Source organism: Aotus nancymaae, unplaced genomic scaffold (assembly GCF_030222135.1).
Source record: "Aotus nancymaae isolate 86718 unplaced genomic scaffold, 86718_ANA_hifiasm-v0.15.2.pri h1tg000016l, whole genome shotgun sequence".
Lineage (NCBI taxonomy): Eukaryota > Metazoa > Chordata > Mammalia > Primates > Aotidae > Aotus > Aotus nancymaae.
In genome coordinates this window covers 67999389-68027015 of record NW_026988428.1, presented here as the reverse complement: position 1 = coordinate 68027015, position 27627 = coordinate 67999389, and the positions used below count along the sequence as shown (strand labels likewise).

The window sequence follows — 27627 nt, the reverse complement described above, 5'->3', positions numbered from 1 at the left end:
GCCTCCCGGGTTCAAGTTATTCTTGTGCCTCAGCCTCCCGAGTAGCTGGGATTACAGGTGTGCACCACCACGTGCAGCTAACTTTTGTATTTTTAGTAGAAATGGGGTTTCTGCATGTTGGCCAGGCTGGTCTCTCAAACTTGTGACCTCAAGTGATCTATCAGCCTTGGCCTCCCAAAGTGCTGGGTGAGCCACTGTGTCCGGCCATATTTGCTATTTAAAATGATACAGCTATGAGCATTCTGTGCATGTTTCTTAGTGCGTCTGTATAGGCATTTCTAAGGTGTCGTCCCAGGAGGGAAACTGCTGGGTAACAGGATATGTGAATGCTTAACTTTACCAGATAATGACAAACTGTTTTCCAGAACACTGGTACCAATGTACCTTGTCAACAGCAGTGTGCACACAGTTCAGTCATTCCACGTTCTTTTCAGTACCTGATATTGTGTGACTTTTTAAGTTTGCCAATTTGCTAACAATAATTAATTTTTGTTGTTGTTTGTTTGTTTTTTGAGATAGAGTCTTACTCTGTCACCCAGGCTGTAGTGCAATGGTGTGATCTTAGCAATTCTTCTGCCTCAGCCTCCCGAGTAGCTGGGACTACAGGCGCATGCCACCACGCCTGGCTTTTTTATATTTTTAGTAGAGAAGGGATTTTATCATGTTGACCAGGATGGTCTTGATCTCCTACCTCATGACCCACCCACCTCGGCCTCCCAAAGTGCTAGTATTACAGGCGTGAGCCACCGCGCCTGGCCAATTTATTGCATTTAAACGTGTATTTTGATGATGATTGTTAATGAGATTGAACCTTTTTTCATATATTTATTGGCCATTTGTGTTTTCTCTTCTTTGAAATGCCTGGTCATGCCTTTATTTAAATATTTTTCTGTGGTGGTGTTTGTCCTTTTTATTGATTTGTAGAATATTTTGCATACTCTGTCTACTAATCCTTTGTCAGTTGTATGTGCTGCAAATACCTTCTCCTAGTTGTTGGCTTGTCTGTTTTTTATTTACTTAATTTTTAAAGAGGAGTTTTAGGTTCCGAGAAAAATTGAGCAGAGAAGTACACTTTCCATATGCCCTATTCCTCTGTACAGTCTCTCCTATTATTAACATTTTACATTCATGTGTGGTTGGCACAATTGATGGACCAAGATTGATACATTATTAACTGATGTTCATAGTCTACATCAGAGTTCCTCCTTTGTGTTGTACATTCTATGGAGTTTGACAAAGGCATAGTGTCATTTATCTACTATTATAGGATGATAAAGGATAGTTTCACTGACCTAAAAATACTCCATTGTCCATCTATTCATTCGTTTCCTCCACAACAAACCCCCAGCAACCACTCTTTTCTATCTCCTTAGTTTTGCCTTTTCTAGAGTGTTGTACCATAGAATCATGCAGTACGTTGCCTTTTCAGACTGGCTTTTTTCATTTAGTGAAGTTCTCCACGTCTTTTTGATGGCTTGATAGCTTATTTCCTTTTATCAGTGAATAATACTGCACTGTATGGATGTACCAGTTTGTTTATCCATTCACTGATTGAAGAACAATTTGGTTGCTTCCAATTATTTTAGCAGTTATAAACAGATCTGCCATAACATTCATGTGCAGGTTTTTTATATGGATATACATTTTTTTAGTTAATTTGGGTAAATACCAAGGAGCATGATTGCTGGATTGTAGGTTAAGCCTATATTTAGCTTCAAATGAAACTGCTACATTATCCTCCAAACTAGCTGTACCATTCTGCCTTCCCACCAACAACGAATAAGAATTCCTGTTATGTCACCTCCTTGCCAGCATTTGGTGTTGTCAAAGTGTATGGTTTTGGACATTCTAGTAGGTGTGTAGTGGCATCGCATTGTTTCAATTTGCAAGTGCCTAATAACATAATATTGAGGATCTTTTCATATGCATGTTTGACATCTATATATCTTATTTGGAGAGCTGGTGTTTATTCAGATATTTTGCCAATTTTTAACTGGATTGCTTCCTTATTGTTGAATTTTAAGAGTTCTTTGTATATGTAGACACAAATCCCTTATTAGATATGTGTTTTGCACTTATTTTCTACCAGTCTGTGTTTTCTCTTTTCATTTCCTTAACAAAGTCTTCTGCGAAGAAGTTTTAATTTTAATGAAGTCCAGCTTATCCGTTTTCTTCATCATGATTGTGCTTTTTTTATTGGAGCTAAAAAGTCACTACTGAACTGAAGGTTATCTAGATTTTCTTCTGTGTCATCTTCTAGAAGTTTTATAGATTTGTGATTAATAGGTAGGTCTATGAGCCATTTTGAGTTAATTTTTGTGGAAGGTATAAGGTCTGTGTCTAGGTTAATATTTTTGTATGTGGTGTTCAATTGTGCCAGCACTGTTTTTGTTTGTTTGTGATAGGTCTTACTGCATTTCCCAGGCTGGTCTCAAACTCGTGACTTCAAGTGATCTTCTGGTCTCAGCCTCTGAGTAGTTGGTACTTCAGGCGTGTATCACCATGTTGGGCTTAGTACTATTTGTTGAAGAGACTCCTTTCTCCATAATTGATTTTGCTCCTTTGTCAATGATCACTTGACTCTGTTTGTGTGGGTCTATTTATGGGACCTCTATTTGTTCCATTGAACTATTTGTCTATTCTTTCTGCAGTGCTACACTGTCTTGATCGCTGTAGCTTTATAGTAAGTCTTGAGGTTGGGTCATCAGTCGTCTAACTTTGCTGTTCTTCAGTTTTGTGTTGGCTATTCTAGGTCTTTTCTTTTTCCACATGAACTTTAGAATCAGTTTATTGATGTCCATGAAATAACTTGCTGGAATTCTGATTGGAATTGTGTGGAATCTACAGATTAAGTTGGGAAGAACTAACATCTTAATGAGATTTAGCCTGATCATGAACATGGAAAAGATCTCAATTTATTTAGATCCTCTTTGATTTCTTCTGTCAGAGTCTTGTAGTTTTTCTCAGATAGATCTTATATATATTTTGTCATATTTATAGCTAAGTATTTCAATTTCTTGGGAGTGTTAATGTAAATGATAATGTGCTTTTAATTTCAAATTCCAATGGTTCATTTCTGGTATATAAGAGAGCAGTTGACATTTGTGTAGTAATCTCTTTTATCCTGCAGCTTTTATATAATCTTGGGTTTTCTTTTTACTTTCTTCATGTTGTTTTTTGATAAACAGAAGTAATGAATTAAAAGCCGTTGAATTTATGGTATGCACTTTTTGTCTTAATAAATTGTTCCCTACTCTGAAGTTATACAGATATTGCCTTCTGAAAGTTTTATAATTTTGCCTTTCATTAGTTCTGAAAAATTCTTCTAGCCATTTTGTCATTATGTCTTTCATATTCTTTCTCTTCTTCTGAAACTCAAATTAAATGTAAGTTAGACCTTGTTTTATCCTCTACGTCTATAATCTCTGACTAGATTTTTCATCTGTCTCTTTGCTGTTTGCTGGTTAATTTCTTCAAACCCGTCTTTTCCAGTTCACTCACGCTCTCTTTGGCTATGTGTAATATGTTATTAAGCCCATTCATTTGGTTTTTAAATTCAACTGTTGTATTTTTTAGTTTTGAAAGTTCTAATTTGTTCATTTTAAAATCTGTTTGGTTATTTGCATGCAGTCTTACACTTTACTCACATTTTTAGGCTCTTTAATTTCTTCAAGCAAGTTACGCATAGTTAATTTATAAGTTTTACCTGATAATTCCAATATTTGGATATTATATTTGGAAATATAAGTACTTGGAATTATGGGGGGCGGGATCAGATTCCGGTGTTCATAGTTTCCGCTAATTCTCACCCACAGCACCTTGTTGTCTTGTATCTTTTAACTTTTTCTTTTCTTTTATTAAAATGTGAGCTTACTAGTCTTGTTTTGTGGAAAAGGCAGCTGAGCCTGAGAGAGTGTAAATAGTTTGCCAAAGCCACATAGCCAGCAAGTGGCAGAGTAAGAATGCCAGCCAAAATCTGTCTGACTCTGAAGTCTGTGTACTTTACTCTATCCTGTGAAGCCTTTAAGACCCTTGACTGATGAACTCTTTTATTAAATCATCCCATATTTGATTACTGAAGTCAAGCATTGTTTTCTGTGCTGGGATACAAGAATAAACAATGCACATCTCCTTTCGCAGTATGCACAGTCTAGTGGGAGTGTATGGACAAGTGACAGGGAGGCATGGCAGTGCTCTCATGCAGGTAGAAACAGTTCTCTGGGAGCCCAAAGTTTTCTGAAGCCATTGGCTAATGCCCAGGGTACCATATCATGCTTCGCTGACATGCCAGCCACTTTTGTACTGTCACATGGCATGTGTTACAGGACTCCTTATTCATATTTTCTTCTGAATGGATCATTCCCCCTGGAGTTACGCAAAGAGGCTGCATGTGGACCGGAGGGAGGGCATTTTAGGTAGAAGAAATAACATATGCAAAAGCATGCAAAGGCATTCTCTCTAAATCGATACAAACAGAGCCTTAGAAATCATCTACTCAAACCCTCCTATATGATGCATAAATACACGTTATGTTATAGAAAATTTAGAGTCTAATTTATAGAATGAATGTTTGTTTTCTGAATGTCTCCATTGTCAACTGTATTCAGGCACTATCAGAGTAAAAGCATGATCTTATTTTTAATTAGAGACCTTGAAGGGAAGGTTGTTTATAATCCTTTGCCACTCGGTTTCCTGGCAGAACACAAAGAGGTCAGAGGAGATCACTGGGTGGCAGCATGAGACAGTAAAAAGAGGCTAGAGGGCTTAGGTTCTAGACTTGGGCTTGCTGCTGTTAATTGTGTTATCTTGGACAAGTCACTTGGATAATCTTTGCCTCTCTTTCTCCGTCTGTAAAATAAAGGCATTATACAACACATGCCCTAAGATCACATTCAGCATCATGATTTTCCAAGGTACATTTAACAGAAGTCCAGAAGACCAAGTATCTCCTGAAGACCCTGAACTGAATGCATTAGAAATTGACTCCAGACAGCTAGACAATAGATGGCAGGGTCTCCTCTTTCCACCTCTACCAGAGACAGAGCTGGTGGGCAGGACCCCAGGGAGCCTACTACATCTGTAAGATGAAAATCTGGTCCTCCCAAGAGGCTGGCTACATTCATCCCACTAATGGGTCTCGGGGGTGCAGCTGTGGCTGTCGGTGTCATCTGAAGGTGTCTCCTCCCTATCTAGGCTTCCTGGGCTTCCTTGTGCACAGCAAAGGGGCTTTAAAGGTAGACTCTTAGCTTCAAGTGGCCGTGGGAGAGATGCTGTGATTTGTTCAGGGTCAGTAGCAGCCAGGATAGCTTAATCCTTTATGGGGATTCTTAGGAGCCCAGGAACCTTCCTTCCTCCCTCTCAATTCTTTGTGATGCTCTGCTGAGCCTAATTGTCTAACTAGTTGCGTTCTGTAGAAAATCCCCAAAGAGTTTCTTTCTCTCTCCTGGTCACACCCGCTCCCTGTGTGAATGCATTTGTTTTTAACTCTTGGTAGTTCTGGCCTCTGGGAAGGATGACAGAGCCTGTAAGGAAGAAGCTGTGAGTTGATATCACAGAAGTTGAGCTTCACTTGCCCATCCAACCACCAGGCACTTGGGGATTTTTTTTTTTAACGGGAAAGAGGTGTCAGCTGAGAAAATAGGAAAATTGCCTGTGAAGTATGACTGAGGCAGGATGGTGTGATGGAGGTGTGCCTTTCTGAAAAGACTGGGTGGCCTGAGGCCTGCAGAGTCCAGTTGCTCTCTTCCCTGACTGTCCAGATGAGGACATCCAGCGTTTGGACCAAGGTAGTAATAAGATGACTCAATGCCTCTGGAGTTCTGCTTTAACTAGCCCTAAATAGACCAGTCCTATTATCCTTTGGGTCTTGGGGTGAAAGAGCAGGACATATACTGCCCTGTGGCCCTTGGGTAAACAGAGCTTTTTACCCAAGGTGAGAGAGCCTGTGCGTGCTGGGGGTCAGGGCCTGACATGATGAGAATTCAGAATAGAGGGAAGGCAGAGCACCTAGGGACAAGACACTGAAGTGGACTTGGGACTGGGAATTTCACCCTTCAAGGTTCCTCTTTCATCCACTCTGACACAGAGATTACATGGTCAGGTCAGTTCGATTTGTAATGGGAACAGGCTTCAGCCAGATAGGTTCTTCTTTCCTACCATGAACCATGTCTTGTCTCCTTTTAGTACCAATTCATTTATTTGGAACAAAGTGTTTCCTTTTCCAGGGTTCTCTTTGCAATTGCAGTTGCCGTTTTTTTTTTTTTTCTTTTTTGAGACGGAGTTTCGCTCTTGTTACCCAGACTGGAGTGCAATGGCGCGATCTCAGCTCACCGCAACCTCTGCCTCCTGGGTTCAGGCAATTCTCCTGCCTCAGCCTCCTGAGTAGCTGGGATTACAGGCACGTGCCACCATGCCCAGCTAATTTTTTGTATTTTTAGTAGAGATGGGGTTTCACTATGTTGACCAGGATGGTCTCGATCTCTTGACCTCGTGATCCACCCGCCTCGGCCTCCCTAAGTGCTGGGATTACAGGCTTGAGCCACCGCGCCCGGCCTGCAGTTGCCTTTGAGAGGCAGGCATGAGCAGAGAAGATTCTCTTGTGTGAATTTGCTGATTAGAGGCTCTTCTTCCAAAAGAAAGGCCAGGGAATGGGGGATCACTGTTTCCTGGTGGGAATAGAAGCCACTAGGAGCAGGAATGAGGCTAGAATGGGGCAAGGGTGGACTGCCCACCAGGAGGGGAAGGGCTGAAATCAAAGCTCAGCTGTCTCTCTGGGTGGCCTAAAGTCTCAGATCTTTCAGGACAAATGCTAGGTCCTGAAAATTCTTGCTCCTTCCCTCCCTCTCTCCTTTCCTTCACTCTCACCTTCTTTTCCTCCTCCTTTAGTGCATATTAAATGCCTACTACAGATTGAGTATCTCTTATCCGAAATACTTGGGAACAAAAGTGTTTTGAGTTTCAGATTTTTTCAGATTTAAGAATATTTGCATATACATAATGAGATATTTTGGAGACGGGACCCAACTCTAGACAAAAAATTCATTTATGTTTCAGATATGCTTTATGCACATGGCCTGAAGGCAACTTTATACAGTATTTTTAATAATTTTGTGCATGAAACAAAGTTTGTGCACGAGTGGTGTCATTGTTGACACTCAAAAGGTTATGGATTTTGGAGCATTTCAGGTTAGGCATGCCCAATCTCTAATGCAGGATATCATGTTAGGCTTTGAGGTAAGACCCAGGGCTTTTATTAAAGAGTCTTGCAGACCAGCAGAAGAAACTAGTAGAACAACCTTGTCTAACAAGCCTTTGCCGGTGCTGTGGTAGAAGTACAGACCATGGGGTAGCGAGTGGCTTACGAATATGAATACAAGAGGGAATGATCACAGAGGCTTCCTGGAGAAAGTGCTGCTACAGCCGGGGCCTCAATGCAGGTAAACGATCAGGACATGGACTCGGTGACGTGGTGGTGGGGTGAATGATGGGAGAGCATTCCAAGCAGAAACAGAGCAGGAGTAAAAGTGCTGAGATGTGGAACAGTGCCATATTTGAAAATGGCAGGAGCCAAAAGGCAGGGAGAGGGCCATGAGAAGGGTTCAGGCTGGCGGCGCTTTGTGAGCCAGGACTTCTACTTCCTGGGAAGTCGCTAGGAGATATAGGTAACTTACTAATGTGATCAGATGCTCATGTTTAATTTCTGAGGGCACTCAGGAGGCAGGGTAGAGGATAGGATGGACTGGGGAGAGGCGGGAAAGCTGCTTAATAAGAGACCATTACAGTAGGTGTGCTTGAACTCGGGGTATAGTGGGCAAAGAATCGTGAAGGGGTATCTTTATTCTCACATAATTATGCCACTCACAGTGAGAAATCATGTGACAATTTGAAGTTTGAAAAAGCATTCTGCCTCTTACTTTTATTGATTTATTCTTTTGAGACAGAGTCTCGCTCTGTGGCCGAGGCTGGAATGCAGTGGCGTGATCTCAGCTCACTGCAACCTCTGCCTCCCGAGTTCAAGTGATTCTCATGCTTCAGCTTCCCAAGTTGCTGGGACTATAGGCGCCCGCCACCACGCCCGGCTAATTAATTTTTGTATTTTTAGTAGAGACGGGATTTCACCGTCTCTACTAAAACCATTGGCCAGGTTGGTCTCCAACTCCCAACCTCAGGTGATCCACCTGCCTCGACCTCCCAAAGTGTTAGGATTACAGGCGTGAACCACCGCGCCCAGCCCTGACTCACTTTTGAAAGTGAGATGATTGTCAGCTTGTGTTAATTAATGTGAATTTGCAACTGAGGCACTTCCCTGTGACATCCTACAAAGAAGCAGTGTCAGGAAGAAGACACTCAGTGAAACCCTACTCCCTCCTGAGACATGCAGCAGATCCAAGCTTGGCTCTGGAGCCGGTCCCAGCTCACTTTGGGCTCTTGTCATGATGGCATGGACACTGACACGTAGGGTAAGCTCTGTGGGACCCTCCGATGACCCAGCCAGAGGGACTGGTCTTGAAGTTCCAGAGCTGGCCCATCATGGAAAGCCTAATGTTTGTTGCCATGGAATCTCCTGGGGGAGTATGAGACGAATTCATAAAAAGTTAGAACGGATACATAAACATCAATGACATAAAGGAAAACACAAGTTCAGAGGTGGGAGAGACTAGTTCCAAAGGAGGGGATTATATTAGAATGTGGCTTACAAATCTGTCTGTACAGAACTCACTTGGGGAAGCTTAAAATACAGGTTTCTGGGCTCTACCTCTAGGAAGCCTGGACTGTGTGATTTTCTGTGCTTAGTGCACTGCCTGGAACATAGACGTGCTCAGTAAACACGTTAAGAATGAATGCATCTCCAAGGTCCATCCCAACTCAGTGATGCTGTGTGTCCTTCTGGCTTGGGGAGGCAGGAGGGAGGTGTTGCTGGAAGAGTCTTTGAGGCACGAAGAAGAGCAGGATCACAGGACCAAGTAACTGGACAGAACAGTTTGGCACCTTTGTAGCTATTTTGCATAAATGCCAGGTACAGAGTAGGGGCGGGTGAGTACGCTGGTTTAGACTTTCCTCCTTCCTTTAATCATCAGCTTTTAAGCTGAACTCAGCATTTTTTTTTTTTTTTGAGACGGAGTTTCGCTCTTGTTACCCAGGCTGGAGTGCAATGGCGCGATCTCGGCTCACCGCAACCTCTGCCTCCTGGGTTCAGGCAATTCTCCTGCCTCAGCCTCCTGAGTAGCTGGGATTACAGGCACGCGCCACCGTGCCCAGCTAATTTTTTGTATTTTTAGTAGAGACGAGGTTTCACCATGTTGACCAGGATGGTTTCGATCTCTTGACCTCGTGATCCACCCGCCTCGGTCTCCCAAAGTGCTGGGATTATAGGCTTGAGCCACCACTCCAATAAAAGTTCAGCTTTTATTGGAGAAAGGTGAGCTAGCTGAAACAGGCAGATGGAATTTGCTGGTTTTTTTTTTTTTTTTTCTGAGAAAACAAAAGAAGTGTGAGAAACCAAGTGCTTAGCTAGCTCAAAAAACGACACACATGAGGGCAGAGGAGGGGCCCTGGGTCAGGACTTGAGACTGGAGCACACCTTACCCGCTATCGGCCCGCCTGTGGCGTGTTGACACACTATCTGGGTCCTATGGGTCTGTCGCCTAGTGATGGCAAGCAAGCCAGAAACCCCAGGGAATCCCAAGACACCAATGTGGGCCCATGTGTGAGAGAATCTTAATGACCTCAGGCTACCTGTGAGCCCAGCATCTCCAGTACCCTCTCTTGATTCCCACAATTGCTGTTTCCATAGACTGAGGCTCTCCCAGCGCAGTTTCCTTGATGCCCCCTAGAGCCTGTTCCACTCTCTCCAGGCTCTCATGGAGAAAGCGCTCCTGCATTTATTACTGCCTTCTCCTCCCTTGCATTGCATGGAACCATTCACAGTTATCTGCTATAATATTTTTTGCTTTTAAACAATGGTATTGTTGATGATAAAAGCAGTACACATTTATACAAAAAGTTTGGAATAAAGAAGCTTCACAGTTTAGTTCTGGCTGTTTAGAAGGCTTCTGTGAGCTGTGACGGTCACAAAAAGAACTGAAAAGAGCTTTAGCTGGGGGCATGATGGCTCATGCCCATGATCCTAATACTGGGAGGCCAAGGCAAGAGGATTGCTTCAGCTCAGGAGTTCGAGACAACATAGCAAGCCTGGGCAACATAGCAAGATCCTGTCTCTACCAAAAATAAAAATAAAAATAATTGGCTAGGCTTGGGAGTGTGTACCTGTAGTCCCAGATACTTGGGAGGCTGAGGTGAGAGGATCGCTTGAGGCTGGGAGGTAGAGGCTGCAGCCTGGGTGACAGGGCAAGACACCATTTCTAGAAACAAGAGCCTCGTTGGCTTTCTCTGACGCCCTTTCGTCTTATCTCCTGTCCCCTCCAGAGGCTTCACCCAGCCGTTCTCTAGTGCTCAGGTCTTGGACTGCACAAGAAGCATCCCCTATGCTCTGGACTCCTGTAAATAAACTCTTTTTTACATAGGGAATTGTAGATTCAGATACAGAGCTCAGGACTATTAAGGAGCTTCCTGTTTTATTGGCTTAGAAATAACAAAGTAATGAAAGCTCACTTTATTAAAGAAAAATCGTCTTGCCACTGTGAATATGGGAGAGCACATTCACTTCCTCCTGCCTCTGGGGGATGCCTTGGTTGGATTACGTGTTATTATAAGGCATTGTGTGCCTCTTGAGGAAGCTGATTAAAGACAGCCAACGATCAGCAAGTTCATAAACTTGTATGACCCATGGGTATCTGAGAATGGAGTACAGGTGTGCAGAGATGTAGAAGCCACCAGTCCTCGGGGTCACTTGGCCACCTGGGGCAGCTAAACTCCTGGTCTGCATGCACATGTGTAGACACACACACACACACACACACACACACACACATCCCTTTGCTCTGTCAGCTAATTTCTGAGTTCATGGTTTTCCTGTTCACGGGAAATGAGCAAAGATCGGTCTCTCCATTTTGCAAATAAGGAAAATGAACTCTAGCAGACAACTTTGGCATATGCAAAGCACTGGTTTAAGCACTTTACACATATGAACTCCCTTAATCCTCCCAACATTTTGAGGTTGTATAATATTATCCCCATATTACATGAGGATAGGCTAATAACTTGCCCAGGTTCAAACAATTAATGAGTAGCGGAGCCAGGAATCAAAATGGAAGAGTGTGATTTCAGAGTCCATACCCATGAGCATTATTTTATCACATTGCTGCCCATGGGGTCTTTCTGAAGTACTGCTTTGTACATGTAACTCCCAGCTGTACAAATTGTCAGTGGTCCACTGTTGCCCACAGGATAAAGACCAAGTATCTTAGTCTTTCAGTGCTTTCCACGCCTGCAATCAACCCCTGTTCCTGCTAACCCAGCATGAGCAGTGAAGAGCCCTGGAGCATGCCTGGATGGTGTTGTCCCACCGAGCAAGCATGCTCTCTACCTGTCCTCTCAGTTCAAGCCCAGATCAAGCCTCACCCATTCAGGAAAGCATCCTCTCTACCACCATCCTCCTCGGCTGACTGAATTCACAGTGATCTTTTCCTTCTTTGTTGATACTCACTGTTCATGCCCTCTGTTACGTATTTAGTTTGGGTTATATTCTGTTAATGTGCCTTTCATTTATCTGTCCAGTCTCCCTATGGCATCCTTGATGTCAGCCTGTTATTGAAGATGCTTATTTTCATCCCCGCAAACCTATTTGATGAGAAATTGAGCCTCAGTGAGATTTGCAATTGCAATATTTGCTCAGATATCATTTTCCATTCAATAGTGAAATCCTAAATAAAGCACATTAGTGAATTAACACGGTCTGAGACCATGCCCCATGCTCTATGCAACCCCCTCTCCCTCAGACTACATCCCCATTCCAGGAGGTCAAGACTGACTGTCCTAAATAGTCCTCATCATTACTGCTCTGTGCAGGGCTTAGCTGTGTTGGATGGTATTAAGTGTTGTACCCAGTTGTTATTTCAATGTGGTCAAATTTTCACAGAAGTGGGCCTGGCACCAGCTGTGTCTCAGCCTTGGATAAACGTCCTTCTGTTCCATAGGGGAGGTCTGAAAGAAAGAGAACCCCTAGTTTGGCTTCAAAGACCAGAACTTCGATTCAAAAGCTGCAGCCTGTTGTTGCTAAACCTCAGTCATTTGAGTCATTGAGCTTCACAATTTTTCCCACGTCTACATAATCCTCACACTCTGTTTTATTACTTTTTTATAGAGACAGGGTCTCTATCTGTTGTTCAGGCTGGGGTGCAGTGGCATGATCATAGCTCACTATAACTTGAAAATCCTGGCCTCAAGTGATCATCCCACCTCAGCCTCTCAAAGTACTAAAATTACAGGAGTGAGATACCATGTCTGGTCTTATTTTTTTAACTTAAATTTTAATCTCATCCTAAATAATAACAACCACCATGTTACAGGTTCAATGTGCTCATTACAGTTTTTCAAATGGATATTACAGAAAATGCATACCCATTAGATAACTCTTTCTTTTTTTTTTTTGAGACTGAGTCTCATTCTGTCACCAGGCACCAGGCTGGAGTGCAGTGGCACGATCTCGGTTCACTGCAACCTCTGCCTCCTGGGTTCAAGCAATTCTCCTGCCTCAGCCTCCCGAGTAACTGGAACGACAGTTGTGTGCCACCACGCCCAGCTGATTTTTTGTATTTTTTAGTAGAGACGGGGTTACACCATGATGGCCTGGATGGTCTCAATCTCTTGACCTCGTGATCTGCCCACCTCGGCTTCCCAAAGTGCTGGGATTACAGGCATGAGCCACTGCACCCGGCCAACTCTTTTTTTTTATTTTTTAAGACAGAATCTTGCTCTGTCACCAGGCTGGAGTGCAGTGGTGCGATCTCAGCTCACTGCAACCTCCGCCTCCTGGGTTTAAGCAATTCTTCCTGCCAAAGCCTCCCGAGTAGCTGGGACTAAATGTGTGCGTCATTATGCCCAGCTAATTTTCGTATTTGTGGTAGAGACCAGCTTTCACCATGTTGGCCAGGATGGTCTCAATCTCTTCACCTCATGATCGGCCCACCTCGGCTTCCCAAAGCTGGGATTACAGGCTTAAGCCACTGCGCCCAGCCAGGTATCTGTTTATCTGCGTACTGCACACATTATGTCACCTTCCTCTGTGGTGTGCTTGCCACCCTCTGAGACACACTGCTCTAGTATTTTGATTTTCTCCTCCTCACCGTTTCTAAGTGGGAAGTCTCTTCTGATCAGGTCACTGGTGTCCAGGCTGGGTGTCTGTGTTCTGGTGGGTTCCACCATGACACCTTCAGAGCCACACTCAGGGTGAAAAGACTTCCAGGCAAGGCAATGGGCATTTTCTTTTCTAAAGAGCAACAGCAGCTCAGCTGTTACTCCTTACCATATCCAGGGTCTCTAGTTAAGATTTTGTTGGAAAAAAAGGCCATATTGATTTTTTTTTTAAAGCATGAAAACCATAGGCCAAGCCCATCCAGGACGAACACTTTGGGAAAGATCATTTGTTTGGATAATCATACATTCACACATTCATTGAGTGCTTATTGGAACCTCCCTTGGCTCTTCCTAGCTTAGGGGTCAGGAGAGGTGGCTTTAAGCATAGTTTGTTCACTGTAATGAAACAAAAATGTGCAGCTTGGGATGATGCCATGCCAAGCACCGTCCTATTTTCTTCCACTTGATCCAGCTTGAAGGTAAACTTTCGGTTCAAGTCCAGAAGCCGCCTTCCAATATCAAGCACTTCAGAATGACCCAAGCCCTTCATAAGGTAGGGAGTGATGGTCAGCTTCTTTTCCCTAGGAGACAATGAGGAGAGGCGGATAGCCAGGGTAGCTTTGAACAGGCAGGTCTGGCCAGTTTATCACAACAGGTATCATAACATGATGACAGCACTCCATCCACATCACCATGCCCCATCTCCACATTATTTTTAAAAATGTTTTTATTTTAATTTTTGTGGATACATAGTAGGTGCACATATTTATAGGGTACATGAAATGTTTTGATATAGACATGCAATGTGTAATAATCGCATCATGGAAAATAGGGTATCTGCCCCCTCAAGCATTTATCCTTTGTGTTACATACAATAAAATACAACTAAATTACCATTGATTATAGTCACCCTGTTGTGCTGTCAAACATGAGGTCTTATTCAGTCTGCGTTTTTGTACCCATTAACCATCCCCACCTCTCTCCCTCCACTACTTCCCTTCCCAGCCTCTGATAATCATCCTTTTAATCCCTATCTCCATTAATCCAATTGTTTTGATTTTTTAGATCCCACAAATAAGTGAGAACATGTGATGTTTCTCTTTCCATGCCTAGCTTATTTCACTTAGCATAATGCTCTCCGGTTCTAACCATACTGTTGCAAATGACAGGATCTCATTCTTTTTTATGACTGAATAGGTATTCCATTGTGTTTAAACATCACATTTTCTTTATTCACTCATCTGTTGATGGACACTTAGGTTGCTTCTAAATTTTAGCTATTGTGACCTCTCTCCTGATTAGTCAGTCAATCAACCAGTGCATGAGGGCAGGAATCCAAGAGAGTTGGTCAAGTCAATGATGTAGTCATACAGGAAACGGAAGCTTAAGTTGCACTGAGGAAGATTTGTATGACATAACAGGAAGGACTTCCCTGTGTTCGGGTGGGAAGATATTGCAGTAATAATAATAATGGCCACCACTTACAGAATACTCCACAGAGATTGACTCATTTACCTCACAAAAGCCTTATGAGGTGCCCCATTTTTGTTCCCATGGTAGTGAAATAATTGAGGTTTAGAGAAAGAGTCAATGTGACCTGGTGAAAGCCTACAGCTAGTAAGTAGTAGAGCAGGGACTCAAACCCAGAGCCCACGTACTTGTTGACTCTGCTGCTCTGGAATCTGCTTTTCTTGCCAAGAACTTTAAGAATAGCATTATGTCCACATTTGGGTCAGGCTCATTCTTGATGGGGGTTGGCGGGGGGCTAGAAGAAACGACCCCTGTAGACATTTTCTTGCCTAAGGCTTTTGTAATGTATCCAATTTCTCCTTCTATAGAACACCAGCATTACTTCACTCCCCTTTGTGGACGCTAAGGGGAAGAAGAATATGGTAAACTTCCCACACATTAGCAACAAAGTTCTGCTGAAGTCATCCCTGCTGTATCAGGTGAGTGCAGGAGGATGGGACCCTGAGCAGGTGTGTGAAAGACCTGGTTTTAGTCCAAAATCAGTTTTATAAAGGCCCGGGATGGTGGGGACATCCGACTCTTCAGCACAGTATCCGCTGAAGAGTTGGGTTCTAGTCCTGTTCTCACTCTTTACAATGACTATAAGCTTGAGTAAATAAGTCTCTGACCTTTTCTTAGCTACAAAATGGACCCCCTATAGAGCTGTCAGGAGGATTCACTGAAAAAAGGAAAAATGAAGTGCTGGTGCATAAAAGGTGGAACCATATAAAATATGAATTTCCTCCCATGTCCCCCTACTTCTCTTGTGTAGGGACCAAATGAGATAATATGTGGGAAATAGCCAACTTAAAGAGGTGTCACACACACATAACTTCATGTGCTTCTGGGCAAGTCACTTTGTCTCGTTGGGAGCTCACCTTCTTAAGAGCAGCTGTGAGGCCGGGTGCGGTGGCTCATGCCTATAATCCCAGCACTTTGGGAGGTCGAGGTGGGCAGATCACAAGGTCAAAAGATCGAGACCATTCTGGCCAACATGGTGAAACCCCGTCTCTACTAAAAAATACAAAAAATTAGCTGGGTGTGGTGGCGCACACCTGTAGTTCCAGCTACTCAGGAGGCTGAGGCAGGAGAATTGCTTAAACCCAGGAGGCGGAGATTGCAGTGAGCTGAGATTGTGCCACTGCACTCCAGCCTGGTGTCTGGCAATGGAGCAAGACTCTGTCTCAAAAAAAAAAAAAAAGCAGCTGTGATAAAACCATTCCCATCCCTTCCCACAGCGCCCACAGTGAGATGTTGCTGGGGTTGTCAGCAGCACACTGTAAGGTACAGAGGGCTCCCAGGGAATAGTGTGAGTCGGACAGATACTTCCTTTGGGGGAGATGTAGGGAGAAGCTACTGTCTCTTAATCACTGTTTCCTCCCTGGGGAGGTAGGTAAAGAGCCTGGCTGGAGCTGGGTGTCTTTGGTTAAATAAATGGTTTATGGCGCCCAGGAGAATCTTAAGTAGTTATTTATTGCAAACCTCTTTTCCTGGATAGGAGAATCAAGCTCACAATCAGATGCCGACCTCAGAGCTTAAGGCTTCAGAATTACCTTTCCACCCTAGCATTGAAACCCAGGATTCCAAGGCAGAGGAGAAGTCACCAAAGAAGCACAAGGTGCCTCTGACAGCAGCAGGTATGCCTTTGGGGCAGTAGCAGGGTGGGGAGGCAGTTATGGAAGGTCAGGGTGTGAAGAGCTAAGCTGCGCTGGAGTGAGCTAAGCTGCCAGGTGCCAGAGTAGTCAATTAAGGCAGCAAGCCAAGAGGACAGTAGAAGTTAAGTGTTGAACCTCTGACTGTGACAGTATAAGCAAGAGGCTGAACAGGAGGCTGAATTTTCCCTCATGGAGTGGCTCTGGGCAAGGGTCGGTTGTACCAATGCAGACAGAGGGAAGCATCTCATTGCCTAAGGAGCCCAGACAAAAGGCTCCTGTCATTTTAGGGACCGAGGGGCCAGGGGGAAGGCACTGAGAGGGTGGAAGAGCTAGGAGTAGAAAAGGACTGAATGCCGAGTCAGACAGAGCAAAGGGTGTTGAAGCTTGCTCCTTCCTCTTGATAAGGAGGTCTTGGAGAGGAGCCTCTATCGGGGGCTCTTGATTAGAAATACAGATTTGTAGAAGAGCATGGCCAGCCAGGGGTCCCAGTCCTTGGCTGTAGCTTCCTCCAGAGACTGCAATGCATTGGCTGTGTACCAGCTCTGGTGCAGGAAGGGCAGCTTTGCCTGTGAGGCTTGCCAGGTGAAGCCTTTGTGGATTGCCTGTGGTCAAGCCTGAAAGATTACACATGGGTTTTTGGCCAGGAGCTAGACTCCTAATGGGGTTCAGAGACTCATAACTTATTAAGATGCAAAGGAAGAGAGCATCCACTATGTGCCATCATCAGATGCTTTACAGTTCTTCTACCACGGCTTAGAAACTGAAATAGGTGCTTGTTGTTTTTAAACAACCCCAGGAACTATGCATGAGGAGGTAATTTCAGTCCTGAGCTAGTTCTGCCTTTACGAGCTGCCATCTGCCCCCTGCTATCTTAGGCCTTGGCTCTGTCTGCTGGACAAAGAACATGCCTTATTCAGCTTACACACGACTGCCCTTCACATATATGAAGACGGAAGTCTGCTTCCCTATAAGTCTTTTTCTTTTTCCTTGCAGTTCTCTCTAATGCTTCAGCATTAGAGATTTTGTCAAATCATATGGTGCCCTTTGTCCTAATCCTACTTTCTTTTCTCTGAGAATGCTCTAGTTTATCAATTACTGTGAATTTTACCCCTGACCATGCACCAGAGCGCTGATGTGATCTGCCCAGCATAAAGAAGTCCTAACTCATAATCTCTCCTCGCAATCTCAGGTCCTTCCTGATTCAACTGCAAATTTGAGTGTGAAGCCTCCTGGGCCTTTAATGTTGCCTTTATGTCTGACCCTGCAGACATTACAGTTTTCAAAGCTTCTCAAGACAGACTAATTATAAATTCCACATTAACTCGGGCAACTTGCCACCTAAACTATATATGATTGTTGACTCTAACTTTACTCCTGGAATTTTCACCCATGCTGCTCTAACCCACAGGTTTTGGAGGACTGAGTTCTCCCTTTCCCTCTCTTTGTGTTCTTTTCTTGATTTATTGAAATAAATACAAGACCTTGACATTTATCCTTGCCATATTTCCATCTTGTGAGATGCCAGATGCATGGTCCTCAGTGAGCCAACCAGTTGGGGAACAGGCTGATGGCTGGTGACCTGGAAGGGATGCCACCGTCTGCATCCTGGGCAAATCCCATGCTGCCTCAACTTAACTCACAATTGTAGTGTTTTTCACACAGAGGCCCTAAAGCTTTTTAAGCACCATCTGTCTCCATATGAGCAAAGTGAAATCCTGGGCTACACAGAGCTATGGTTCCTGGGACTTGAAGCCAAGAAGCTCAACGTGGCTCCTGAGAAATTCAGCAAGACGAGTTTTGATGATGAGCACGGCTCCTATCTGAAGGTGATGGGGGAGGGGACATGGGAACCTCCAGGGGCCTGGGGACAAGAGGTAGTCTAGAAAGAAAAAAGCAGGGGTATTTTGTAATATTTGGTGCTGATGTATTGGAGACTAGATGTCCTGAAGTATTCTAGTAGGTGCCAAACCAAAGAAATACCGTGTTTTAAAATGGGGAAACATGCAATTTAATATGCAAAATACTCTACTCATGGAAGATGATTTTCTCCCAAGAGTACTTGGGGTAACCGGTTTGCATCCTGGGTGAGCTCCCACATGCTCCTTCCCTGCATGGCCCACTGGAAAAGGCCAGACTGGAATAAGGTGCAGTTTTCCCAACATCCCCTTTTTTGTCTCCTCAGTACAAGCCCATACATGGACTCTTCTATTTTACAGTAGATTCCCACAGACAAAAAAGGTTTCGTCACTGTAGTCCCTGGTGCATAGAGCTTAATTTCATTCTGTTTTTCAAAATTTGATCCAACAACTCCACTTCTTCCTCCTGACTGTAGCCCTGGGCTTCCCTAGGACCGTGCCTCTTCCCAGCCTGAAGGCAGAAGCTGAGCAGCGATTCCCAGGGTAGAGCATGGTGGGATGTGTGATGCTTCGTCCACTAGGCTGTGGGCTGGCAGGATTTTCCTCTTCAGGACATCTTATCACAACTTGGATTTAAGAGGCAAGATGAGTCTCTTGATGGCTCATAGAAGAGGCAGATTTTATTAACAGCATGTAGGGCTGTGTTTGTTTGGCATTACTATGAAGACAAACCACTTGGAGTATCTTGTTAAAATGCAGATTCTTATCCAGCAGTTCTGGGGTTGGGACCTGAGCTTCCAGGTGAGGCCTGTGCCACTGATCCTCAGACCACACTTTGAGAAGTGAGGATTTCGTTTCTGTCAAACAGCTGCCTTCTAGAGCCAGGGTTTTCAGTATTTTGGGTCAAGAATCTCTTTGGGAGCCTGATAAAAGCTATAGGTCCTCATCCCAGAAAAGACAACACTTGGTTAGGAATCTCCAATATAAATATATATACACACACACATATATATGGGTATATATATATATATATTATTATTATTATTTTTTAAGACAGAGTCTCGCTCTGTCACCAGTCTGGAGTGCAGTGGCGCAATCTCAGCTCACTGCAACCTCCACCTCCCAGGTTCAAGCGATTCTCCTGCCTCAGCCTCCAGAGTAGCTGAGATTACAGGCTCCTGCCACCATGCCCAGCTGATATTTGTATTTTTAGTAGAGACAGGGTTTCACCATGTTAACCAGGTTGGTCTTGAACTCCTGACCTCAGGTGATGCACCTGCCTTGGCCTCCCAAAGTGCTGGGATTACAGGTGTGAGCCACTGTGCCAGCCAGGAATCTCCAGTATAAATTCCAACTCTGATTCATCTAGATCTCTTCAACTCCTCCCTCCCTGCTCCCTTCTCTGCTCCTACCTGAGCCTGGGGTCTCTGGGGAATTCCCTAAGGGTGTCAGTACTACTTTTAAGTTAATTCATTGGAACTCAGTTCTTCAGTCTCAAATCTTAGAAAAGATTGGTTTTCGGGGTGGGAGAGGGGGTGTCGGGGGGAAGAGGATAATGTGTGCTCTCTGTAAGCTCAGAAACACCATCCTTATTGCATTCCAGTATACATGCAAATACATATTGCACATAGCCAAATTCCCAAGCAAGCAGCATAGCTGCATTCTCACTTTATTTTGTCAACAAATGTTACTTGAATGCCTATGTATTGAGTGATAATCTCAAGCTATCACAAATAAATACAAAATAGTTTTTGCTTTCAAGTAACCACAATCAATGTCAAAGTTGACATGCAAACAAACAATTATGACACAAAGTGGTGGTATGCAGAAGGCTAGCACAAATGCTAAGAAAACACATATGTAATTTTATAGCAACATGTGTGCGGATCCTGCTCCTGTCCTTTTCCCATACATTCTCACAACAGACCCTTACAAACAGACTAACCTACATCCTTAGATCAGGGTTCAAATTCAGTCTTGATTCCCCCTGTATGAACAGACTCCCAGCACACATTTTCAAACACATCCTGAGGACTTGCCCACAAACCCTTAATCCTTCACCTCTCCCAAACTCATGAGTGTAACACTAGAAATTCGAGATCCACAGAGCTTGAGGACCTTAGAGCTAATCTTACCCAGCATCTTCAGCTTACAGACAACAGCACTGCAGCTCAGAATGGATAAATGGCTTGTCTAAAGCTGAAGTCTTTTAAATAGAAAATTTCCTATGGCTTTGATTAACTCCTTGTTCCCTAGTTTCCAGCATAGGGAGAGACATGGGTGATTCTGGCTCTTGAAATATTTCTCTTCACCAAGAAAGGTCTGAGTTCTGTACTGCTGACTCCAGGATAGGATTAAATCCCAGCAAGCCCAAAGGAGAACCAAATTTGGCCAGGAAGAGGCGGAGCAGAACTAAATCCTTCTCTGATTGATAGAGACACATCAGGGGTCATAAATAAAACTTTCCCCAAACCAAAGATGCTGCTTAGCTTCAAGACTTATAAAATGTCCAAACTGAAAGGGACCTTCAGTGCTACTTTGTCCAACTCTCATATTGTATAGGTCCTAAAACACTCAGAAAACCAGAGGACTAGAAGTAGAACTACAATACTGGGACTAGATTTCAAGTTTCCTAAAACCATCCAATATTCTTTGTGCTGCTTCACATGGATCAAGCCTGTGGGACTTCTCCTGGCACCACATGGGTGGCCCAGAATCCAGGCAACAAGCTCCTCTTGCAGTCGCAATGAGATGAGGGCAAGAGTCACACAAGTGACCAGTGCAGTCAGAAAATTCCTCCAGGAGTGAGCCACGATCTGGGGATGGGAATGCCAGGGCCTGTGCCAGGAAGGCCCCGGAGCCCATGGCTTTGCTCCTCACCTCTGGCCTGGCTTCCACAGGTCCTGCATGATCCCATTGCCTACCACTATGAGGTTCTGGAGATGATCGGGAAGGGGTCCTTTGGACAGGTGGCCAAGTGCTTGGATCACAAAAACGAGCTGGTGGCCCTGAAAATCATCAAGAACAAGAAGAGGTGTGGCTTGGGGGATGGCATAGGCCACAGAGGAGGGACTGCATGACTCTGGCCCCTGAAGAATGACAGCCCTTCCTGACTCTGCCTCTCCCTCCCATCTTCCCTTTTGTTTTCCCTTTTCTCTCTCTATCTGTCTGATTCCATGAGGGGGGAAAGAGGAGGTGAGAATGTGGCATTTTTAGTGCTTCCTCCCACTAGACAGTCTTGCTGGGGTCATGGGGAGGGGCTGAATGCTGCAGTGTGACCTGATACTGATGTTTCTGTCTCCATTTCCCACCCTCCCTGCCACTCCCAATCACCTCAGATTTCACCAGCAGGCCTGGTGGAGCTGAAGATCCTGGAAGCTCTCAGAAGGAAGGACAAGGACAACACCTACGACGTGGTGCACATGAAGGACTTTTTCTACTTTCGCAATCACTTCTGCATCACCTTTGAACTCCTGGGGTCAGCTGCCCTTTCTTCCTAACCCATTTTATCTGGAAAAGTTACCTAAGTGATAGAAGGGAAACTTGGAGGTCAGAACACTAGATTTTTCTGGATGTGAATATTGAATAACTAGAATGGCCATGACAGTCACTCAGTTATCCAGAAGGCCCAGGAGCAAGGAGGCTGGGACAAATGTGGGCCGTCTTGATATGCCTGTCACCTGCCAGCATACCCGTGACATACTTCCCTGGTGCTGGGTACTGAGCTAGGTGATACCAAAACAAGCCCTCTTTCCTCAAGAGCTAAAGTGAAATAGTCGAAAAGGACTTTTCTTTGTTTGCTATCATATTCTGCACTCATTGGCTTTCTGACCTGATTGTACAGAGGCTGAAACCCAAAGGAACAGGCAGCTGGCCTCTCAGGGTGGGAAAAGGCTTTCGATTTTGAGTAAATAGATATTTTTGGTAAGAGAGAAGAGCCTGACTTAAATAGACTGGCATGGCCTGGCTGAGTATTGGAGCTGACAAGGCATGCTAATTGCAAGGGCATGCTAATTTGATTATTTTTCTCTCTGGGAAGACCATCTGATGCAATTTATATAAAACTAGAAACCCAGAATGCATTTAGCAAAGGAGAATAATCAGGGGTGAGCTCTCAGAGTGTTACTGGATTCAGCAAGCTGGCAGCTCAGTGCTCCCATGATACCATTGCTGATGCTAAAATTCTAGGATCCAGCTACATTTAAATTAGCAGGTAAGGTGACACTCTCCTCATCATGTCTGGCTATTACAAAGTATGGTCGAGTCTCTGATATGCAGAGGTAAATTATCTTCTCTGTGGCCAAAAGGACAGCCCAGTCTGCCTTTCTTGGCCGTGAATCACAGTGCACAGTTAGGATGTCATTATGCTTAAAGAGCTCTGGGAGGTCAGAGGGCCAGGGGTGGGCGGGGGGAATCCAAAGCCCAAAGCCCAGAGAGATGAGGGAGTTGTCCAGGTGACTAGTTAGGATGGGGCCAGAGCCAAGTCTCATATCTTCATTGCAGCCCTCAAAAATGAAAGACAACCAGGCACGGTGGCTCACACTTATAATCCTAGCACTTTGGGAGGCCGAGGCAGGTGGATCACTTGAGGTCAGGAGTTCGAGACTAGCCTGGCCAACATGGTGAAACCCTATCTCTACTAAAGATACAAAAATTAGCTGGGCGTGGTGGTGCGTGCCTGTAATCCCAGCTATTTGGGAGGCTGAGGCAGGAGAATCTCTTGAACCTGGGAGGCGGAGGTTGCAGTGAGCTGAGATCATGCCACTGTACTTCAGCCTGGGCAACAGAGCAAGACTCTGTCTCAAAAAAGAAAAAAAAGGGGCCGGGCACGGTGGCTCACATCTGTAATCCCAGCACTTTGGGAGGCCGAGGCGGGTGGATCATGAGGTCAAGAGATCGAGACCATCCTGGTTAACATGGTGAAACCGTCTCTACTAAAGATACAAAAAATTAGCTGGGCGTGGTGGCGCGTGCCTGTAATCCCAGCTACTCAGGAGGCTGAGGCAGGAGAATTGCCTGAACCCAGGAGATGGAGGTTGTGGTGAGCCGAGATCGTGCCATTGCACTCCAACCTGGGTAACAAGAGCGAAACTCCGTCTCAAAAAAAAAAAAAAAAAGAAAAGAAAAAAAAAAGAATGAATGGCTTCTGGCTGGGCACAGTGACTCACATTTGTAATCTCAGCACTTTGAAAGGCCAAGTTGGGAGGTCACTTGAGGCCAAAAGTTTGAGACCAGCCTGAACAACATAGCAAGACCCTATCTCTTAAAAAAAAAATTAAGAATGAGTGGCTTGCTAAATACTACCAAAGCTAGATGATCTTAGAGATGGAAGATGAGGAGGAACCAGCAGAAGGTTGATGCAGAGCCATTTTTGGGTCATGCTGTTTCCCTTCTCTCCCCATCTCACAGCTTGCACAGAGGTTGCAACTGGCAGCTCACAAGTAAATGTTTCTTTTTCAAATGTATTGTATTAGTTTCTAACATTCATAAGTTCTAACATTCTGTAGACTTCAAATAATATAGTAGGCTTCTGCCACCCCAGAGAGTTTAAGATTCTCTGGCAAGAGTGAGCTTTCATTTCTCAAGGGAACAGTTAGATGGGACCAAACAGCCACATTTTGAGTAGAGCAGGGGCTCCCTTTGGCTTCAGCCCCCACCTGCCCACTCTCTTGTTCCTTACTTGTCAGGAACCTGATGTCCTTAGACAGTCCTCATTAGGCCTGGGCAGGAGTGGCCACTTGTTTGAGTGACTGGTGGGCTTCCTGGGTCCCTCCCGAGGGCCTGAGGAACTATGACTATTTCAGAAGTTTGGGCCAACCTCTTAACCCGCCTGCATAACGAAGTGCTTCAGTGGCCTTGTCACATAAGAAATGAGAGAACATATGAGAGTCTGGCACAGCTGAACTCACCCTGAGCCCAGTGATTCAGTGGGAAAGCTGAATCTGTAAGACATGAAAGCCCTGCCTCCTGGTCTGAGGCTTGCCTCCTACTGAAGGGAAACCAGGTGATACAAGATTGTTTGCAGGTTCAAACTCAGCCTTCTATTGTTTTTTTCCCCATATGCATCACTTTCCCCCTCTCTTTTCCAGAAGCAACTTGTATGAGTTGATGAAGAATAACAGCTTTCAAGGCTTCAGTCTGTCGGTAGATGGGCGCTTCACTCTCTCTGTTTTGATGTGCTTGCAAATGCTTTCCGTAGAGAAAATCATTCACTGCGATCTCGAGCCCGTAAGAACCACCTCCGTCCTGGCATGGAAACACTCTGAAAATACCCGTTCTATTCCCTAGGCTGTGTAAGAACCACAAACTCCAATGAAATCATCGCCTTTGACATTTTTTTGGTGCTCTACTGTCATAGCAGTATGTCAAGGGAGGCGTTTAATGGGAATGTCAAACAAATTCAGTCAATGGCATTTCTAAGGCCTTATGCAAGCAAGGCCTAGAACCAGGTGCCAAAGAAGATAAACACAAAGTCACAGTCTTCAGGAGTTGCACAATCAATATGGGGAAAGTGACACAATATATGCAAAAGAAACTCTGCAAAGCAGTGAATATGAGGTCCAAATGAGAAATACCGACCGCAAATCAAATGGAAAGTCAGAGGGGGAGGATGATGGGATTTGGGAGAGGATGTGGGAGGAGGCCCATGGAGGTGCTCATATTTGAACTGGACCTGAAGGATGGGGAGCATTTAGGTAAGCAGAGGGCCTAGGGCAGTGTTACTGTAGCTTGGTGTATGTCTTTTCTTCTCTCTAGGAAAATATAGTGCTATACCAAAAGGGCCAAGTCTCTGTCAAAGTCATTGACGTCGGATCAGGCTGTTATGAAAACCAGAAAGGCAGGCCCATGCCAGTCCAGTCATCTGAGTTTTCCTATTGCAATTTCTCTCCCTTCACATACAAGGTCACCTGGCTTCTAGCCTGGGCTCAGCCACCATCCCTACAGCATGATTTTGAACAAGGTACTTCAATTCTCTGAGCCCAAGTTTCCTCATCTTTAAAATGAGAAAGTTGGCCGGGCCCGGTGGCTCACGCCTGTAATCCCAGCACTTTGGGAGGCCAAGGCGGGTGGATCACGAGATCAAGAGATTGAGACCATCCTGGTCAACATGGCGGAACCCTGTCTCTACTAAAATTACAAAAAATTAGCTGGGCACGGTGGCACGCACCTATAGTCCCAGCTACTCAGGAGGCTGAGGCAGGAGAATTGCTTGAACCCAGGAGACGGAGGTTGCGGTGAGCCGAGATTGTGCCATTGCACTCCAGCCTGGGTAACAAGAGCGAAACTCCATCTCAAAAAATAAAAATAAAAAAATAAAAAAATAAAAATAAAATAAAATGAGAAAGTTGTATCCAAATACTATAAGGGTGCTTTCAAGCTCTCATATTCTGTAGATATGGAATTACCCAAGAACAGTGAGTCCCAAGACTAACTAAATGCATATCCAAATTGCCTTAGGGCTCTGAAAAATTATCGTTTCCAGGGCCTCACCCCACATGTTCCTAATCCAAATTTCTGGGAAGTAGCTAGGAGTCTGCACTTCAGAAACCACAGTCATTCTGAAGTTTGGAATTTGCTGCCCCAGATCCTATAGGTTTTATACTTTTTCTAGCTAGGATCCAAACAGTAGCTCTGGTGTACATTATCACAGCGTTTACTGAACTTGATTTAAAGTGTGTTCCTTTGTCTTCTCTCAGGTTTGCTATAGAGAACATGTATCATTAGAGAGACATTATCTGTTCTGTGTCAGTCACTGTCCTGGGTACCAGGAACAAAAAATGAACATTCTCTGTCGTCAGGTTGCTTACCAACTAACGCAAGAGACAGAAAGATAAAAATAATATGATGAGTACAATGATTAGAGATAAACACAGGCTGTGTTCAAGATACATAACAGAGGGACTTTGGGAGCGGCCTTTGAGGTGGCGCGGCTGTCAGAGGAAGCTTCCTGAGGCTGAAGAAAGGACTACTAGATGGATGTTCCCAAATATTTGGTAGATCAATTTTTTTTCAGGGAAACACATTTCCAAGTTTATTAATAAATAATATAATAAAAGACACAGATGAAGAGATACACAAGGCAAAGTATTTGGGAAGGGATGTGAAGCTTCCATGCCCTTTTGGGGGCATGCCACGTTTTCAATACCACATTTCTCATACGCTGGAAGTTCTGTGTACCTTGCAGCTTGGGGATTTTTATGAAGGCTTCATCATATAGTCATTGAGATTATTAACTCAATTTCTATCCCCTTCTCCCTTCCTGGAAGAAAGGAGTTAGAACTCTAAGTTCCAAGCTTCTAATCATGGCTTAGTCTTTCTGGCAGCCAGCCCCTGTCCAGGAGCTCACCAAGAGTCATCTCACTAGAACAAAGAGAGTCCTGTCACCTAAGAAGTTCCAAGGGATTAGGAGTTACATGTCAGAAGCCAGAATTAAAGGTCAATTATTAGAGCAAGAGATACATGTGGAACGCCTATCACTCAAGAAATTAGAAAGGTTTTAGGAGCTCTGTGCCAAATACTAGGGGTAGAGACCTATATCTGTTTCTTACTATTTCTTGCACATGCTCATATATAAGCATAGATATCATTAATTTGAAGAAAAAATAAGACAGTAAATTACACCCAGTGTTAGCCATTCACTCTCACACATTGTTGGAGGAACAGATGTAGCATTCACCTTCACACACTGTTAGAGGAACTACAAATTCATATTATCTTTTGGGAGGTTACTTTTGCATCTTTAACCAAACATTTCACTTTAAATCTTCAAAAATTATAAATTCCCTTCTAAAGAACGTCTCCTACAGATTACTGATGTTCCCGTAGAACGAACATCTTCACTACAGCACTGTTAACTAGCGCAGCATTGGAACTAACCTAAATATCTACAAATGAAAAATGGTTTAATAAATTAACCCTGTCATACCATGCAGCTATTTGAAAAGAGAGATTTAAGTGTAATGGCTTAGAAAGAGGTCCATGATGAAGTAAGTGAAAAAAGCTGAATAATAAAACTTTTCATATGTAAATAGATAAGTATAAATAAGATATAAAAGGATTTGCACCACACTGTTAAAAGTGATTATCACTAGAGATGAACCTGGAAGAGCCTGGGACTGAATTTTCAACTTTTACTTTACATATATGTCTTTTTAAAATAAGGATGTGGATGATTTTAAATTTTTTCTTTGGATTTTGTTTCAATTTTTAAAATTTTTTTAAATTAAATAATTTTGGTCTTTAATTTGCTACAGATCTATGTGAGATTTCTATATGTCTAGTCTTAAGTGAGACCAGTCTGTAGGGTTTTGTGTGTGTGTATCTTTATCCTGTCTGAATACCAAAGTTACACC

General features: G+C 44.0%; 1 protein-coding gene across 1 annotated transcript in view; it reads left to right on the top strand.

Annotated features, from left to right (window-relative positions):
• The window catches only part of DYRK4 (dual specificity tyrosine phosphorylation regulated kinase 4), a 60678-nt gene that overhangs the window by 7227 nt on the left and 25824 nt on the right, over positions 1 to 27627 (top strand). The window contains 9 exon segments of the mRNA XM_064376810.1: positions 13734 to 13807; positions 15093 to 15203; positions 16262 to 16400; positions 18081 to 18244; positions 21175 to 21308; positions 21613 to 21623; positions 21626 to 21752; positions 24364 to 24502; positions 25031 to 25112. Coding sequence (XP_064232880.1) covers positions 13734 to 13807; positions 15093 to 15203; positions 16262 to 16400; positions 18081 to 18244; positions 21175 to 21308; positions 21613 to 21623; positions 21626 to 21752; positions 24364 to 24502; positions 25031 to 25112 — 981 coding nt within the window.